This window comes from Solanum pennellii, chromosome 4 (assembly GCF_001406875.1).
Source record: "Solanum pennellii chromosome 4, SPENNV200".
Lineage (NCBI taxonomy): Eukaryota > Viridiplantae > Streptophyta > Magnoliopsida > Solanales > Solanaceae > Solanum > Solanum pennellii.
In genome coordinates this window covers 6,077,420-6,096,882 of record NC_028640.1, presented here as the reverse complement: position 1 = coordinate 6,096,882, position 19,463 = coordinate 6,077,420, and the positions used below count along the sequence as shown (strand labels likewise).

The 19,463-nt window shown below is 36.1% G+C and overlaps 3 protein-coding genes and 1 long non-coding RNA gene across 4 annotated transcripts; 2 read left to right on the top strand and 2 right to left on the bottom strand.

Annotated features, from left to right (window-relative positions):
- The first annotated feature begins 6,656 nt into the window (after positions 1-6,656).
- Positions 6,657-8,301, top strand: LOC107016466 (disease resistance protein RGA2-like). The gene is made up of 5 exons (XM_015216930.2): positions 6,657-6,804; positions 6,895-7,110; positions 7,275-7,402; positions 7,495-7,619; positions 7,701-8,301. Exons 1-5 carry the CDS (start codon positions 6,657-6,659, stop codon positions 8,299-8,301), a joined length of 1,218 nt encoding a protein of 405 aa, XP_015072416.2.
- Positions 8,302-8,682: 381 nt separating this feature from the next.
- Positions 8,683-11,175, bottom strand: LOC107018280. The gene is made up of 3 exons (XM_015218721.1): positions 11,040-11,175; positions 10,139-10,636; positions 8,683-9,331 (listed from the first exon to the last, which is right to left on the bottom strand). The coding sequence occupies exons 1-3, from the start codon at positions 11,128-11,130 to the stop codon at positions 8,808-8,810; spliced, it is 1,113 nt and encodes a 370-aa protein (XP_015074207.1). The 5' UTR covers positions 11,131-11,175; the 3' UTR covers positions 8,683-8,807.
- LOC107018283 lies at positions 9,216-13,140 on the top strand. Its single transcript, XR_001456608.2, has 2 exons — positions 9,216-9,354; positions 12,931-13,140. It is a non-coding gene; the product is annotated as an uncharacterized LOC107018283 (long non-coding RNA).
- On the bottom strand, positions 12,962-15,435 carry LOC107018281. The gene is made up of 3 exons (XM_015218722.2): positions 15,320-15,435; positions 14,079-14,576; positions 12,962-13,653 (listed from the first exon to the last, which is right to left on the bottom strand). Exons 1-3 carry the CDS (start codon positions 15,405-15,407, stop codon positions 13,130-13,132), a joined length of 1,110 nt encoding a protein of 369 aa, XP_015074208.1. The 5' UTR covers positions 15,408-15,435; the 3' UTR covers positions 12,962-13,129.
- Positions 15,436-19,463: the final 4,028 nt, after the last annotated feature.

Below are 19,463 nucleotides of genomic sequence, written 5' to 3'. Positions count from 1 at the left end.
TTAAAACAAATTCAGGTACAAAAATAATTTTAGATGTTCTTTATGTGCCTGATATTGACAAAAGTTTGTTTAGTGTTGGTCAGTTAATTGAAAAAGGATTTAAATTATTATTTGGAGACAAATATTTTCGAATTTTTGATTCTACTAAGCAAGAGATTTTACAAGTTCAAATGAGAGGTAAGAGCTTCTCATTTAGTCTATCAGAAGATGCACACAAGCCTTGCAAGACAAAGGATGAATTATTAGATTTTTTTCACAAGGTCAATTTCAGATGAGACTACAATCTATAATTCCTTATCGAAGAGGGAATGTTGAGAATATGTCTCAGGATATTGTAGTAATAAATCAGTTAGCTACTTTTAGGATTTTTAAATTACTTTATTGGAGTCCTATGTGACTTGAATTTAGGAGTTAGTTCTTTTATTTATTATTTGAATTTTATTAGATAAGTTAGTACCATATTTTTCTATTTTTAGTTAGAAATTATATCTATACATATAAGTCTTTGGATTATTAATAAAATATTTCCCTTTGATAATACTATAGTATTTTTTTCTCTCAAAATCTTTCTCTCTTAATTTCTTTATTAAAAAACCAACAAAGCTAAAAGGTGCTAGCTCAAACTCGAAACATCTACATAACTCTAGAGGAATCAATTGTTTGATTTAGAAATTAGCTTTAAATTTTTTGACACACCCACTAGTTAAGCTTCTCGTGTAACTAGAGGTTTCGAGTTCAAACTTTGAATAAGAAAAAAAATTCTTTACAGGTGGTATATCTCTCTCTGAATGAAGCCCTATACAATACAAATCTGAAATAGTATAATTTTAATGCAGATTCGGATGCAAAATAAAAAAATTAAATAATAAATATCATACAAAAAAAATTATGTTAGAAATTAACAAGTACTTTCTCTGTTTCAAAAAAATTGTTCCTATTTCTCTTGATGAATCTTGTTCAAGAATCTTCAACTTTCCCTTCCATCGCCAAGGATACAAAGGTTCTACTAGATATGCTTCTAGTGAAAGTGAACTCTGTTGTTAACATTGCAAGGGCTATGAATATGGATTATGAACTCATAAAACTAGAGATTTTTGAAAAAACATTAAGATATGTTACATTGAGTCATGAGGCAGCTAAGATGCTTAAACTTGCTTGTTATGATGCTGAACAAGTCAATGACAAGTATGAAATTTGGTCTCTGCAGAACCAGTTGCTTCCTAGTTCGACATCATCAAAGGTGCGTGGTGTTAATTTTCTCCGGTAGATTAAACCCTTTTGCTTATAGAAATCGAATGTGTCTTTAAATTCGAAAGCTCATAAAGAAATTGGACAAGATAGGAGATTTTGAATTGCAATTTTACAATGTACACCTACTTGTGTATCTGTACATTACTCTGGTGTTGTGGTAAGGGACGTTGATAGAGATACCGTTATCGAAGCACTTTTGAAATCAGGAAATGAAGCAACCTTTTTTGTATATCCCATAGTTGGAGTTGGAGGCATAGGAAAAACTACTCTTGCCAAATTGGTGTATAATGATCCAAGGATAGTTAGTCAGTTTCAGCTGCGTATATGGGTTCGTGTGTCTCGTGTGTTTAAAGTAGAGGAAGTATTAGAACAAATTGTGAATTCAGTTAGAGAAGATTTATGTGAGAAACTTGATATGAATGAACTGAAGAATCTACTTCATGAGACTTTTGTTATGCGGAATTCGAGATAATACGAGAAAATATAAACGCTAAAAACAAGACAACAGATTTACGTGGTTCACCAATAAATTGGCTACGTCCACGGGAAGAGGGAGAACAGTTTTATTAAGGAGAGGCAAGAACAGAATTACAGAATAGGGTTTGCCATAGCGTCTATATATAGTGCTAAGCTATGCCCTAACAGGCTTGGGCCCAACATACAGAATTGACAGATAATTAAGGGCCCAATACAACAACATTGTATACCGTCGGGCCGGGGGCGTCTCCGCCCCCCCGGACCCCCAGGCCAGGGGGCGCGTCGCCCCCCTGGACCCCCCGACTCGCTGACCGGGCAGCGAGACCCCCGTCCTTTCTGTTTGTAACGGGTCCGATTCAAGGCATTCAACAAATCTCCACCTTGACTTGAATTCTCCGAACAGATTCTTCAGACGCACTATGATAGTGCCAGGCCTCCCCCTCTTCCTCAGAATTGCCCCGCAGGGCAATTAACAGCTTCTGATGTTGAGCAAGTCCAAACAGTGTTGAAACTTGCTCTGTGGAACCGGCTTTGTGAACATATCAGCAGGATTATCAGCAGTTCCTACTTTCTTCACCTTGATTCTCTTCTCACTTCTCAGAAAATGATACCTTACGTCAATATGCTTGGTTCTCTCATGATGGACTTGATCCTTGGCTAGACAAATTGCGCTCAAACTGTCACAATACACCGTAGCCTGATCATGATGCAGACCAAGATCACTAACCAGCCCTTTCAGCCAAATCCCTTCTTTTGCAGCCTCTGTCAAGGCCATGTACTCCGCTTCCGTAGTAGACAAAGTCACTGTAGGTTGCAAAGTTGCCTTCCAACTGACGACAGATCCTCCAAGGGTAAACACATAGCCAGTCATCGATCTTCTTGTGTCAACATCTCCAGCATAGTCAGAATCAGAATAGCCAGTAACCAAGCACTGAGTATCACCTCCATAAATGAGACCAACGTCAGATGTACCTCTAAGGTACCGGAAAATTCTCTTCACAGCCTGCCAATGTTCTCTCCCTGGTTGTCCCATGAATCTGCTCACTACACTGACTGCATGTGCTAAATCTGGCCTTGTACAGACCATAGCATACATCAAACTTCCTACGGCACTGGCATAAGGGACTCGTGACATATACTCCTTCTCTTCTTCTGACTGTGGAGCGAACATGGCAGTGAGATGGATATTGGCAGCACTGGGGGTATCAATAGGCTTAGATGAAGACATGCCAAACCTCGCCAAGACCTTCTGAATGTAGCTTCTCTGTGACAAGAAAAGTTTCCTTCTCTCTCTGTCTCTAATGATCTCCATCCCTAGAATCTTCCGAGCGGCTCCCAGATCCTTCATCTCAAACTCAGCACTAAGTAAACCCTTCAGCTTCTGAATGTCATACTTCTTCTTTGCAGCTATCAGCATATCATCTACATAAAGCACCAGATAGATGAATGAATCATCCTTGAGCCTATTGTAGTAGACACAACAATCATATGAGCTCCGAGTATAGCCCAACTTCACCATATAGCTGTCAAACCTTTTGTACCACTGCCTTGGAGACTGCTTAAGTCCATATAAGGACTTCTTCAACTTGCAGACGTGATTTTCCTTCCCTGGAACTTGGAAACCATCCGGCTGAGTCATGTATATCTCTTCCTCCAACTCTCCATGTAGAAACGCTGTCTTCACATCAAGTTGTTCAAGCTCCAGATTCTGATGTGTAACTATCGCTAGTAACACTCGGATGGAAGTATGTCTGACCACTGGTGAGAAGATCTCATTGTAGTCCACTCCCTCTCTTTGGTTGAAACCTCTGGCAACAACCCTGGCTTTATACTTGACTCCTTCTGCTGGTGATATCCCTTCCTTCTTCTTGAAAACCCATTTGCAAGTAATAATCTTTCTCCCCGAAGGCTGTATGACCAGATCCCATGTCTGATTCTTGTGTAGGGACTCCATCTCATCTCCCATAGCGGCAAACCATTTTTCAGAATCAGAACTTAAAATGGCTTCTTTGTAAGTAGACGGCTCAGATGTATCTACCTCTTCAGCAACCTGCAGTGCATAACCCACCATGTCCTCAAAACCATACCTCGTAGGTGGCCGAACTCCAACCCTCCTTGGCCGATCTTGAGCTATACTCCGATGGATATCTGATGGCATAGATTCTGGAATATCAGTTTCTGTCTGTGGCTCTTGATCCTCCTCTTCAGGTTCTTTCAAATCGCTCTCGTTCTGAATGACTTGAAACTCCACCTGTTTATCAAGACTCCCAGTTTCTGACGTAGTTGTAGGCTTCACAATGGTTCTAAGCAGAGAACTTTCATCAAAGACAACGTTCCTGCTCATAATAACCCTCTTTTCTGCTGGAGACCAGATTCTGAAACCTTTCACTCCATCTCCGTAGCCCACAAATACTCCCTTTTTAGCTCTTGGTTCTAACTTACCTTCACTGACGTGATAGTAAGCCGTACAACCAAAAGCTTTCAGATTTGAATAATCAGCAACTTTTCCTGACCACATCTCCATAGGTGTTTTGCACTGTATGCCTGTATGTGGTCCGCGGTTAATCAAGTAGCAAGCTGTACTAACCGCTTCTGCCCAGAATCTTCTATCTAGCCCAGCATTAGAGAGCATGCACCTTGCTCTCTCCAGAAGTGTTTGATTCATCCGCTCAGCTACACCGTTCTGCTGTGGTGTATTTCTGACTGTACGATGTCGAGCAATCCCTTCATCCTTACAGAATTGATCAAATTCAGACCAGCAGAATTCCAGCCCATTATCAGTTCGCAACCTCTTGATCTTCTTCCCTGTTTGATTTTCCATCAAAATTTTCCACTCCTTGAACTTCTGGAAAGCTTCACTTTTATGCTTCATCATGTACACCCAAGTCATCCTTGAGTAGTCATCAATCATGGACACAAAAAATCTGCAGCCTCCCAAAGACTCAACACGGCATGGACCCCAGCAATCAGAATGGATATAATCAAGTGTGCCTTTTGTTCTGTGAATGGCCTTTGGAAACTTGTTGCGATGTAGTTTTCCAAAGACACAATGTTCACAAAACTCTAGGCTTTTAACCTTATGACCAGCAAGAAGATCCTCCTTTGACAGAATTTGCATCCCTCTTTCACCCATATGACCAAGTCTCATGTGCCATAACTTAGTCATATCCTCCTGGTGAACTTCTGACGATGCAACATGGGCTGAACCTGTAACCGTGGAACCTTGTAGAAAATACAAAGTACCACGCATGACACCTTTCAGAATCAGATTTGAACCCTTCCAGACCCGCAAGACTCCATCTTTTCCCGACCAGCTGAATCCCTTGCTGTCCAAAGAACTGAGAGATATCAGATTTTTCGTCATCAATGGAACGTGCCTGACCTCGTTCAATGTGCAGAAGCTACCGTCATGTGTCCTTATCTTGATCGAGCCTGTCCCAACCACCTTGCAGACAGAACTGTTGGCCATCGAGATGCTGCCTCCGTCTATCTGCTCATAAGTCGTGAACCACTCTCTCCTAGGACAGATGTGATAGGATGCCCCAGAATCGAGAACCCACACATCTGAATGATGAGTGTGCTCATCCGCAACTAGGGCAATGTCTTCTTCAGAATTGGTGTCTTCTTCAGCAACAGCAGCAGAAACTGATTGTTTTTCCGATTGCTTCTTCTTCTTCGGACAATCAAATTTCCAATGTCCCTTCTCCTTGCAGTAATTACAAACATCATCTGGCTTTGCACCCTTCGACATCGGCTTATTTTTCTTTCCGCCGTTTTTCCTTCCCTTTCCGCTACTGGTGAACAGACCGGAAGGCTGTATGTCCGTACTTGTGCCGTTAGCCTTATGCCGTAATTCCCTGCTATGAAGGGCCGATCTGACTTCTTCCAGCGACACAGTATCTTTCCCAACAATGAACGATTGAACAAAATTCTCAAACGACATTGGGAGAGATACTAACAGAATCAGGGCAGCATCTTCATCCTCGATCTTCACATCGATATTACGCAATTCTAATAACAAAGTATTCAATTGCTCTAAATGTTCCCTGAGTTGTGTACCTTCAGCCATTCGTAAACCGAATAGACGTTGTTTCAGAAGCAGCTTGTTGGTTAGAGATTTTGTCATGTACAAACTCTCCAGCTTCAACCACAGACCAGCAGCAGTCTCTTCATCCGAGACTTCCGTGATGACGTCATCCGCGAGACACAGCATGATCGTCGAATGCGCCTTTTCCTCCAGAATCGCCATCTCAGGAGTAACGACGGCGTTCTTGTCTTTCGACAACGGCGCCCAGAAACCTTGCTGTTTCAACAAAGCCCGCATCTTGATCTGCCATAAACTGAAACTGTTCCTCCCTGTGAATTTGTCGATTTTCACGTTCAAAGCAGACATCTCGAATTCTCCAAGAACACCGATTAACCGAGAGGCTCTGATACCAATTTGTTATGCGGAATTCGAGATAATACGAGAAAATATAAACGCGAAAAACAAGACAACAGATTTACGTGGTTCACCAATAAATTGGCTACGTCCACGGGAAGGAGGGAGAGCAGTTTTATTATGGAGAGGCAAGAACAGAATTACAGAATAGGGTTTGCCATAGCGTCTATATATAGTGCTAAGCTACGCCCTAACAGGCTTGGGCCCAACATACAGAATTGACAGATAATTAAGGGCCCAATACAACAACATTGTATACCGTCGGCCCGGGGGCGTCTCCGCCCCCCCGGACCCCCAGGCCAGGGGGCGCGTCGCCCCCCTGGACCCCCCGACTCGCTGACCGGGCAGCGAGACCCCCGTCCTTTCTGTTTGTAACGGGTCCAATTCAAGGCATTCAACAACTTTGTATGGAAAGAATTATTTGATTGTGTTAGATGATGTGTGGAATGAGGACACAGTGTAGTGGGATGAACTGAAGAAGTTGTTAATGGTGGGTGCTTGTGAAAGTAAGATTCTTGTAACTACTCGGAAAATGGAAGTAGCTTCGATAATGGGGACGGCTCCTGCACACTGTTTGAACGGTTTGTCACATGAAGATAGTCTGACTTTGTTCTTGAGTAAGGCATTTGAACAAGGTCAGGAAGTGCTCCATCCAAATCTCGTTTGGATTGCGCCAATGATAGTGCGTAAATGTGAGGTAAATCACTTATATTTATTGATTGTAGGATCTTCATTGGGAAAGAAAACCAAGAGACGGGAGTGGAATATAGTTAACAGTCACAGCGGGTGGAACTCAAATCAGAACGAAGAAATTTCATCTGCAGTAAGAGTGAGCTATGAACAATTGTCATCTTATCTCAAAGTTTGTGTTGCTTACTGCTCAATATTTCCCAAGGGCTGTGTGATTGAAATAGATAAATTGATACAGCTAGTAGCAGAAGGTCTCATTAGTAAGTCTAATGAATCAGAAGATCTTGAGCACGTTGCCATTCAACATTTCCGAGAGTTATTGTCGAGATCCTTCTTTCAAGACGTGAAGAATATCGTTCCGTTTATACTTCAATCTGTACAATGCATGACCTTGTACATGATCTTGCACTGTCAGCAGCAGGGGTTGAATTCTGTGCAGTAAACTCTCACATACAAAACATTTCTGATGAGGTCGGAGATGTGGTGTTTTCTGAATATGATTTGTCAGGCAAGGAACTGCCAGCATCCCTTCTCAATAACCAGGCATTAAGGACCATATCCTTCTCCTTTGATGGAGTAGGGCCGATGAGTACGATGTTCGTTGAGAATTGCATAGCAAGATTATGCAACTTAAGGTGCTAGATATCAGTGATTCATGTTTCGATGAGCTGCCTAGCTCTGTTGGCGAATTGAAGTATTTAAGATATCTTGATGTAAGTTCCAATCAAAGCATTAAAGGATTACCTGATTCGATTAACAAGTTGCTGAGCTTACAGACACTTTGAGTTTCTCATTGTCCACAACTTGAAGGGCTGCCTAAAGATATTGGAAATTTGATCAGCCTAAGACACCTGTATATAACCACCAAGCAAGCATGTTTACCTGATAAAGCAATTGTCTGCTTATCATCTCTTCGTTCTTTGTGCATCCATTGCTGCAACAATCTCGTATCTTTGTCTGAAGGTCTGCAACATCTGACTAACCTTCGCACTTTGGCAATCATCAGTTGCCCAAGACTGACCTTTTTCCCAATTGCTATGAAGCACCTTACTGCTTTAGAGAATCTGTTGATTGTTGACTGTAAAGAGCTTACATTGTTGGAGTGGCAAGATATTGAAGGACTTAGGATGCTTCGGTCATTGGTTATCGGAGGCTTACCTGAATTGGCGTCAAAAGATGTTCACTGCCTCGGGAGCCTTCAGATGTTGGTACTTGCTGGTTTACCAGAGTTAGTTACTTTGCCGCGATGGCTTGAAGGTGCTAGTGCTACTCTACAATACCTGAGGGTGGAAAGGTGCCTGAATTTTGCAGCATTGCCAAACTGGCTGGCAAATCTTACTGCACTTGAAAAACTTGAAATTTCCAAGTGCCGTAAATCATTTTCATTGCCCGAGGGGATGAGTTGCCTCACAAACCTGAAGGTACTTAAGATCGACAATTGACTGATCGTGAGTTCAGAATGCCAAGGCAGGACATCTCATATTTCTGAGGCTCAAATCAACTGACTGATCTTGAGTTTTGCTTCTTTCATACCTTGGTTGGTTATATCATGTTTCATTTTTCCATGTATTTTCCAGTTTTTTACTTCTTCCCATCTGCTTGTTTCACAGTCTTGATTGTGCTACGTACTTTGTTTTATGGTAAAATAAGCTATATTTTTTATGCAACTTCAAATATACTACAACTACAACTACACTCTCAGTCCCAAACAAACTGGAGTTGGCTATATGAATCTCCGCTTCTTCATTGAAGCTCATTTCATATCATCGGATTTGGAACCAAGAAAATACATGATTAGGCACTGTGTGACTTCAAGAAGGAAATAAAATGAAGAGATTTTACTACTTTTATTGGATATATCATTCTTGTTTCAGACTGAACAACTTAAACAAACATAAAAACAATTGGTACAGAACTTGTTTTGAAATTGATCTTATCTGAGTAATGCTCACTTCTTGACATGAACGAGACTAACATCATCGATGACAGGTCCACACATGTGACCAAAGTCGTGTACCTTCGTGTGATAGAATGGGTTATAAAAAGCTATTGTTGTCCTAGTTTTATCTGCTTGGAACTTGAGGCTTGCTGTCTTGTACCATCCCTTTCCACTTGATACAAATGAAACTTGTGTACTAGCCTTTCCAGCGAATGCTTGAACTGTCATTGTTCCGTGGCAGTCATTGTTTGCATCGCCAATGATGAAAGTCAGGTTGTAGAATTGTTTGGGGACTGTCCTTACTGTCTGTGCAATGCCTGTTTCCCTTCCTCCTATTAATTCAACAGCTGCATTTCCTGAAGGTACTAAGAAATGCTTCGAGTCGATGTATTTTGCTGGTTTTGCAAACTGAACCATCCATCCTGGAATTGGTGAGTACTTGTCTTGTTTCAGAGGCAGGACAAGCACCCCTGTCGAGAAGTTCTTGAATACGTGCGGACCAGCTTCAAATCCACCATTTTTCACCAAGTTACCTGCATACATGACCAGGAAAAAGGTATTGCATTGCTTCAGGATCAGATTTTTAAAGTTAGTAACTATGCACCATTCTGCTGAAAGAATTTTCGCAATGTATCAAGGGCGTTTGCACAATCGCCTTTTTTGAGGCAACTTATCTACCTTTTAAGGTAGGGGTAAGGTCTGCATACACTTTACTCTCCCCAGATCTCACTCGTGGGATTACGCTAGATATGTTGTTGTTGCTTCTTTTGAAGCCACTGTTTAAACTGTCCCCATTTAGCCTACTGGGCTGAATTTGTCTGCTGTAAGGAAAATTCATCCAACTACGTTTGAAGGCGAAATTTAGTCTCAGAGAAGGCCAACAACAATAAACCTTAGCCCTACCTTGAGAAGGAAGAGAAGCTATTTTCGATAAACTTTCAGCACAAAAGGGATGAAAAAGACGATAGTAGCAATAAGCAGGAACAACAACAAGAAAATACAACAATATCGAGGCAAAAGAATCAACTGATAGAAACAGAAATCTAAGAATACGAATATAGAAGATTAACACTGTGGGAATGGGAAAGCAGAACTCTCAACTACCTACTAACCTTATATCATAATCCTCAACCTCCACACTCATATCCTCGGTGAGGTGAAGTGTCATTTCCTGCCTAATCACCTCACATCATACTACTTAGTCCTACTTCTACCCCTCCTCAAGCCTCTACGGCCAACCTCCCACACCTCCTTACTAGGCATCGACACATCTCCTCTCCACGGGGACCACTTTCAAGCAAGGCCAAACAGTACAAATAGTCAATGTATTGTAGAGTTACCTTTAGTATATGTAGCCATAGGCATTTCCTTGATTGCAATATGGTCTAGAAGTGGTCCACAAGCTGGATCTTCTTGCATACCAGGATTGTGAAATTTGACCTCAACATAATTAGATGTTGTTTTGAAAGCCCAAGCATAAGTGTCACCACCATCAGCACTGTACAATGTCTGAATAGGAAGATCACTAGACATGTCTCCCGCGGAGACGGTAAGGACCTCATCTTGAGCACAAGTCCTAGTGGCTCCAAATGTGAGTGAATATATAGTGTTTGGCTTCACCTCTACATACTGAGAGATGGAAGCCTCATTCCCAAGTCGGATCGCGTGGGCCCCACGAGGGATCGGAAAGTAAAACCCTCCTTCCTGGGGCCCACCTGATACCCACTCCACTACACCACTGATTTCCCATTCAGGCAATGAGTATTTGCCAATGATCACTGTTTTCTTTAGTTCTGATGCCTTTGGCCCTTCTTCGAAATCGCCATTTTCCAGTAGATCTGTCATTATCACATCACACTTTATACTACATTTCAAATAACATTCAAACAAATCTGATTATTTGCCAATCAAATCAATGCATACAAACACAAAAATGCTTAAATTGCTACTCCAAAGTTCAAAGTATAGTCTACGTCAGTAGCGGATCGAGGACTTTCACTAAGACAGTTCAAAAAACAAAAATGTAGCATCCAGGTTTTGAACTCCAAACTTCAAAGTAAATTTTGAACTCCCTAAACTACTGAGTTAACCTTTAGCATTATGTTCACAGGATTCCAAACCTATATATAACCATAACTTTTTTTTTCCATATACAGTGTAATTTTTTGTCGAAGAGTTTCCAGATCCATAAAAACTTAAGCACTACTTATCTTTATAGAAACTAAAAGAAGTAGAACTTACCATCAAGATATGGAACAATTGGAACAGTTGCAGCTGAAGCTAAGCTGATGTACAAAGTGAAAATGAGTAGAGAGAAAATGGAAGAAGCCATTTTAGTGCAAATAATCTTGATGAAAAGATAGAAATTTAAATTAGATTTGAAGAGAAAAAAAGCAGGAATGTGTCCTATTTAAAGAATAAAATAGTAAAATAATATAAAATTTACTCCATCCGTCCCAATTTAACTGCCTTACTTTTCTTTTTCGAACGTCTCAAAAAAAAATTAGTCTCTTACTATATTTAGTAAGTTTCCAAACTTCAACATTATAGGTGGCAAGTTTAAGATCACTAGATCTAAAAGACCAGAGGTGACTCGACAGTGTTAAAAAAAGACATGTGCCTTAGACCCTCAAATTTAAGGGGCTTCATTTTTAATAATAATAGATTATAAGTAATTAATTTTTAACAAATGAATACTATCTGTAGAAAAAGTTAACTTTTCATGAAAAATAAAGGAAATATTAAATGAAATTTGATATATTTGAACTACTATATTTCATGAAAAATAATTTAAAATAATAATAATTATATTCATCAATTAAAAACTAAAAAAAATCAATTATATAAAAGTTATTAACAATTTAAATGTAAAGTTCCATTTGATTTTTGCTTTAAACCACTAATATACTTTAACCGTCTCTGTAAAGAATTACGTACATATTTTATTTTAAATTATGAATTTTTTTAAAAGAAAATTTCGCGTCAAGTTAAAATCGGAGAATGAGTAGTGAGGATAAGATTTAAAAAAAGAGATATTTATAGACACTGCATGGTACCACTTAATATGCCATGAAATGTGTCAGGTTGTCTCATTTTTTACCCTTTATTTTATTGCAAAAACCTGACACTCATTTATTAATAATTGAGTTTATATTGTCTGTACTGGCAGTTTATTATTACTTTACTACTCTATTATTTTTAAGTTGAATTATTTCATTTCAAAATCAAATTTAAAAAACAATAAATTAGAAGATACTATATATTAACTTAAATCTCACCGACTTGTTGTATCTATGTTGAATCCTTAAAGAAAGTATTATTTTGAAGGATCTGACACGTACCCGACCCGATGAACATGGCTTATACTTAAATGATACACTGTCAGGTATATGTAACTTCAAGTCTTAAACAAATTTAATACAAGCCAAGAACATGGCTTACCTAAAGTCTTCATTGGTCACCATAATTTCCTCTGTTTCACTTGGAATTAGTTGACATTGTAGAATTCTTCAGTAAAGTTTCCTTTTGTTTATTCTTGTACTTTTTTTTTATCTGATAGTTTCGATTTTCACTTGGCACAGAGTTAAAAAAAAGTAAAGAAGACTTTTGAATTTCGTGATTTTGAACTAAAAGGATAGGTAGAATGTATAAAAAAGCCTTTAATCGCTTGGTCTTAAATATGTCACTTGAAAAGTTGAAACTAAAAAATTGTCAGAAAAAGAAAAAGAAACACTCTTTCGAAACAGACTAAAAAGGAAAATAAGACAAACAGATCTGCTATCTAGGTACTTTTCGGATGTGATTTGAAATGTCAATGCCTTAAAGTCGATCAATAAACACAACAACAACATACCAATGTAAATCCACGGGTGGGGATCTAGGGAGGGTAGGATGTATGCAAGACGTTACCCTATCTTTAAGTCGATCAATAAGCACAACAACACCATATCAGTGTAAATCCACGAGTGGAAATCTGGGTAAGGTAGGATGTATGCAGACGTTACTTAAGATAGTCGACCAATGATCAAACAAAATGGATTTTGTCCTGACTGCTAACTAGATATAATGAAATAACCAAACAAGTTCATTAGTACCATAATTTCTAGTTTCATTTTCAAAATGTAATTTGCAGAAGGATCAGGAAAGTTGATGCTATCGTCGAGTTTGGAATCAAGAGAATACATTTCTACAACGAAACAAGAGAGTGATTTTACACTTTTATTGGATGTATCATTCGTGTTTGAGTGAAAAACTAAGAAGAAAAAATGTATTTCGTGATAATACTTTGTCTTGATAATTGATCTGTCCTGAGTATGATGACTTGATTCTGTTTATTTACGAACATGAACAAGACTAACATCATCGATAACAGGTCCACACATGTGTCCAAAATCGTGTATCTTGGTGTGATAGTATGGATTGTAGAAAGCTATTGTTGTTCTAATTGAATCAGCCTGGAACTTGAAGGTTGCAGTCTTGGACCATCCTTTTCCATTCGATACGAAGGTAACTTGTGTACTAGCCTTTCCAGCAAATGCTTGAACTGTCATTGTTCCGTGGCAACTGTTCTGTGCATCGCCTATGGTGAAAGTCAGGTTGTAGAACTGTTTTGGGATTGTACGTATCGTCTGTGCAATGCCTGTTTCCCTTCCTCCTATTAATTCAACAGCTGCATTTCCTGAAGGCACGAAGAAATGCTTCGAGTCTATGTATTTTGATGGTTTTGCAAACTGAACCATCCATCCTGGAATTGGTGAGTACTTGTCCTGTTTTAAAGGCAGGACGAGTACCCCTGTCGAAAAGTTCTTGAATACATGAGGACCTAGTTCAAATCCACCATTTTTCACTAAGTTACCTGCATATATTCCATCAACAAGGTATTCCTATAAGGATCTCATTTTAAGTATGCAACGACAATGATATACATAGTGTAATCTCACAACGATATGCAGACATTACCCCTACCTTGTAGACCCTCAGTTTAAACCAAAGCACTTCCGAGAAGTTTGAAAAGGAGAATATAGAAATGATAGTAGTAACAACAACGAAATGATGTGAAATGTTGTCTCCGTTAGTTCATTTGGGCTAAATTTGTCTATGGAAACTTTTAAAGACAATTTAGCCAAATGGACTATAACGGGGACTAAAATTGAAGAGTTGCCTAAGAAAAGGCCATACAACAACAACATATATACCCAGTGTAATCTCACAAGTGGGATCTGGGGAAGGTGGTGTGTATGCAATCTTACAATCATACGATATTGTAGGATTGAAATTTACCTTTAGTATATGTTGCCATGAGCATTTCCTTGATTGCAACATGGTCTATAAGTGGTCCACATGTTGGATCTTCTTGAGTACCAGGATTGTGAAATGTGACCTTAACAAGATTAGATGTTGATTTGAAAGCCCATGCATAAGTGTCACCACCATCAGCACTGTACAATGTTTGAATGTTAAGATCACTAGACATGCCTCCCGCGGAGACGGTAAGGACCTCATCTTGAGCACAAGTCCTAGTGGCTCCAAATGTGAGTGAATATGTTGTGTTTGGTTTCACCTTCACATATTGAGAGATGGAAGCCTCGTTCCCAAGTCGGACTGCGTGGGCCCCACGAGGGATCGGGAAGTAGAATCCGCCTTCCTGGGGCCCACCGGACACCCACTCCACTATGCTATTGATTTCCCATTTGGGTAAGGAGTGTTTGCCTATGATCACTGTTTTATTCATGTTTGATGGTTTTGGCCCTTGTTCAAAGTTTCCATTTTCTAGTAGATCTGTTGAAATGTTAGAAAGAGATTAATTATACACGACAACAACATATTCATTACAATGTCATAAGTAGGGTCTCGAAGGATATTGTGTACGTAGACCATACCCCTACCTCGTGCAGATAGAGAAGTTGTTTCCGATACCTCAATCAAATCCATGCATACAATGCAAAATTATTGGGCTGAGGTGTAAAAGTTGGCTACAACCTCAACTTGTTACTCTTCTAGACTATATTGCTCGAACTTTTCAAAAAATGTCATCGGGTACTTATCAGATTCTTTAAAAGTAATGCATTTTTAATAGGAACAAATATTGGTGCGACAACATTTTGAAAAGTCCAAGTAAAGTTATCAGAGCAATGACGAAATCAGAAATTTCGTTAAGAATATTCAAAATTCGATGAATATATATATATAAAATTATATTAACCTATATACACAACATAATTTTCGGGCGAACGATTTCAGCGCTACCCCTTGCTCTACAGTACCAAAAGGACTCTAAATACTAATAACATCCTCAGTATACATTTTTTTACAAAGAGCTTTTCTAACCACTACTAATATTTATGGTAGCTAGAGTTAGATATGTTGATCAAACTATTTAAAAGCTCATTGAATATATATCGAACCTCAAAAATATGGTGCATTTTAAGAGAATTCGATACAGACACATTAATATTTTTTAAGAGTCCGATGTAATATCAGAAAAAAGTAAATAAGAAAATTCATATAAAGGTAGAACTTACCATCAAGATATGGAACAGTATTAGCATAAGCAAAGCTATTGTATAAAGAGAAAATTAATATAAAAGAAAGTGAAAAGAAGGAAGCCATTTTTGTTAAAAAAAAAACTTAAGTGAAAAAAAGAATTAGATTGAAGAGAAAAAAACCAAGAATATGGTCCTATTTAAAGAGTTGTGAATTTTTTATAAAAACATAAAAAAATAATTAAATATAAGATTTTTTTAAAAATAAAAGATGTATTCACATTACATTGTGCCACTAAATTAGCCGCGATATATGTTAGGTTGTCTCATTATTTTTCTCTTTATTTAATTGAAAAAATAAAAGAATGTAATTTTTTTAATTTCCAGATCAATTTACATGTATCTCACATATCATCATCATAAATAATGAGTACTCATATACATCAACGATGTACTAATATTTTACACTATCAAGTTAGACTGATCTACACATTATGCTTCATTATTCAAATTTTTATTACGATAAAGTAAAAATAAGATAACATGTGCTTTATTATCTTGATCGTCTATTAAACTCGATAAAAATTTAAATTAATCTTGATAAATAATTTTCAAATGCTAGATGATTAAATAACACTTTATATTCTTAAACAAAGTCAAATATCAAGAACGTGGCTTACCTAAAAGTCTTCATTGATTTCCTTAATTTGCTCTTATATCAATTAGTTGAAAATTTGTAGATTTCATTGAAGCTTTTTTTTTTCTTCTTTCATTGAAGCTTCCCCCTTGTTTATTCTTGTATTCCACCTCGTGTTATCTGTCGCAATTTTTCTAAATAGTTATCTCAAATTACTTATTAAAATTTAAGAAAAATTTAATTAATTTTTATTCTAATTTTATCCTTAATAGTAATTGTTCTGGAAGACTAAAATAATATTTTAAAACATAAATGAAAATCCAATTATCAACAAAAATCTCTTAGTTAATTATTTTTTTAACAAATATATATATATATATAAGACATAAAGTCATCATCGAAGTTGTTCCGAATTTTCATAAAGATACCTTAATTTTGCGACTGTCCTATTACCCCACTAAACAATTTTGAACAGATGTTATTATACCATTTTTTCATCAGCCCCAAATTTTAATAAGCAAGTGAGTTCATAACCCAATTATTACATGACACGTGTTAATTAAAATTATAAAATTTTCCTTTATCTTTTTCTTTCTTTATTTCTCTCTCTTACTTTTGAATTTTAATTTTGATATATCTTAAATTTCATTTCATCTTCCACCTCCCATTTTCATCCCTTCATTTTCTTTTTTTTTCTTCACCTCCCAATCCCCCATGTCAAATTGAAACTCACTTTTTTTTTCTTCTCCGGTCAAATTCTTTATAAAATTCATACTATTATTTAGACTTTATTGAATTATTGATAACAAAATTAATTATTTTTGTAAGAAAATTTTAAATTTTGAAGGTATCATCAACTACTCATTTTCATATACATTCAAAATCGGAAATGATAATTTTAAAAGTATCAATTAATTTCTCAAAATTGAAAGAACTTAATTGAAATCAAATAAAAAAAATATATGATACATCATAATTATCTTCAAATCCAATGAATTTATCGAATTGTTCGAAATATAAGAATATTTTAATAAAATTTTAAAACTAAAGAGAGTAAAACTAATAGTAATAATAAAAAAAGAAGGTGAAGTTATGATGAAAATAACATTGACAGTAAGAAGTTTCAATGGTGGAGATGAAAATCAATTTTTGAAAAGAAAGAAAAAAATAAAAAGGAAAAAAAATTAAAATAATAAGAAAAATAAGAAAATATATTTTATAACAAAATACTTGTAAAAATAAAATTATATTAGTTATTTAGAGTGCTCAATCTCTTTGAGAGAGTGCACACCACTCTCTTATTAGATGAACGAAAAATGATTTAATTATATTTATTTAAAATTGTTTAGTAAGGTAATAAAATAATTGCAAAGTTAATATGTTTTTTTAATTTGAGCATTTGACTTTGATCCAATGAATGTGTACAGACAAGTACAAACTGACTTTTTCACTAATCATTAATGTTTCATTAATTGATGGAACATGTTTTTTTAAAAAAAATAAATACAATTTGAATTTTATAATTACTATTAATATTAGTTGGTGTCCCTTTAAGCTATGGTTCATTTATATGATTTGCATGTGAATTGGACATTGGAAATGTACTTTTGCTTATCACATGAAATTGATTAATTTTATCTTTCGTTATACGGTACGTTTCGTATTTTTATTATTAAGAAATATTTACTAATCTTTCGTTATACGGTACGTTTCGTATTTTTATTATTAAAAAATATTTACTACAAAATTATAGTTATAGGAAAAGAAGCAGCATACGAAGCGGATGAATTTTGACTTAACTAAGCCATTATTTAAATCAATTCATCAAAATAATATGTTTTTAATTTTTTTTTACAAAACAAGTATAAACGTATTTCTGAGTAACGTTTTAGGGCGTTTTTATTTTAAAAGTTCAACGGACAAAAACTGACGGAGTTGACAAGGTTAAGTCAATAAACGATACCATAATGTATACCATAAAGTTTGTATTTAGATTTGATTTCGTATTCGTCCTAATGTATACCATAAAGTTTTGTATTTATATTTTGATTTCGTATTCATTCTCAACTATAAATAGCCAAAATACAGTTTATTTATGTATTCATTATGTGTGTATTCATCCTAATTGCATCAGTCAAATAATTTTGTATTTTATTTTGCTCATTATATGTTTATACCAACTAGTTTATCTTTGATTCCGTATTCATTAACAATTTTAAATAATCAAAATACAGGTTTGTACTTAAGATTATCACTTTATAAAAACAAATTTGACTACAAACTACAGAACATTCAAAATACTCTCAAATACTTTTGCGAAACAACTCAATACCTAAATGCTAATGTAGATTCTACTAAATTTGAAATATAAAAACAAATAATAAAAAAAGATCGACAAAAATTATTTTAAATAGTAAAAATATGAAATACATAAATATTTGATGAGTATGTTAACAAATTCACATAAATTTTTTTTAAAAATGACGGAAAATCCTCTACATACAATCCAAAAAATCAACATAATGTGTGATTTTGAAACCAAAATCTCGCAAAATAAATGATGAATTCAAAAATACCTTTATCAATTGAGAAGTTTGATTAATTGATAGATCTGACCAAATTGTTACGAACTTGAATAACTAGTTCTTCTTCAACAATGAGAGAATAATAGTGAAATTTTGATGAAAGAAAAAAAAAGAAGAGAAAAGTGAATGATGGGGATGGTGAAAACTGAAAAATTGATGAAAGAGAAAAAAAAAAGTTGAAAGTGAAAGATGAAAAATAAATTTGATGGTACTGAAGCATATGAAGAAGTGTAAATGAATAATGGATATAGAATTTGATTCAAAATTGGACTCTTTTGAGAAATAAAATTTGAATACAAATTACTTTGTAAAATATTGACATTTTGACATTTTCAATAATTATTTTAAAATATAGACATTTTTACTAATTAAGTTAGGAATTATGACTAGTTTGCTAATTTTTCCTACCTTTTATACTCGACTCATAATTAGTGGGAATAGCCACTTTTAATAGTTAATCATCATTATTGTGACGGCTTGAATACAAACGTGAGGGCCAAACAAGAATTCGTAGGTAAGAGCGATTGTAATTTTTCTTGATTTTTATATGGATCATAATGATATGTAGGATAAAAATTTGTTTTGCTTTCTTCGTGATTTGGAACCTATAGTTCCTAGTTATTAATTGTCACGACCCAAAACGGGTCGCGAGTGGCACCCACACTTATCCTACTATGTGAGCGAACCAACCAATCTAATCCCAATTCTTAACAATATTTCAACCATAATAAACGGAAAATAATGCGGAAGACTTAAAACTCATTAACGGAATCAATTAATAACTTCTAAAATTAAATACTTATCATCCCCAAAATCTGGAAGTCATCACCACAAGAACATCTATCCTCATATTACTAAATCTAAGAATATCTAGGAAGCTAAAATAAATAAACAGTTAGTCCATGCCGGAACTTCGAGGCATCAAGACATGAAGAAGAAGATCCAGTCCAAGCTAGAAGCA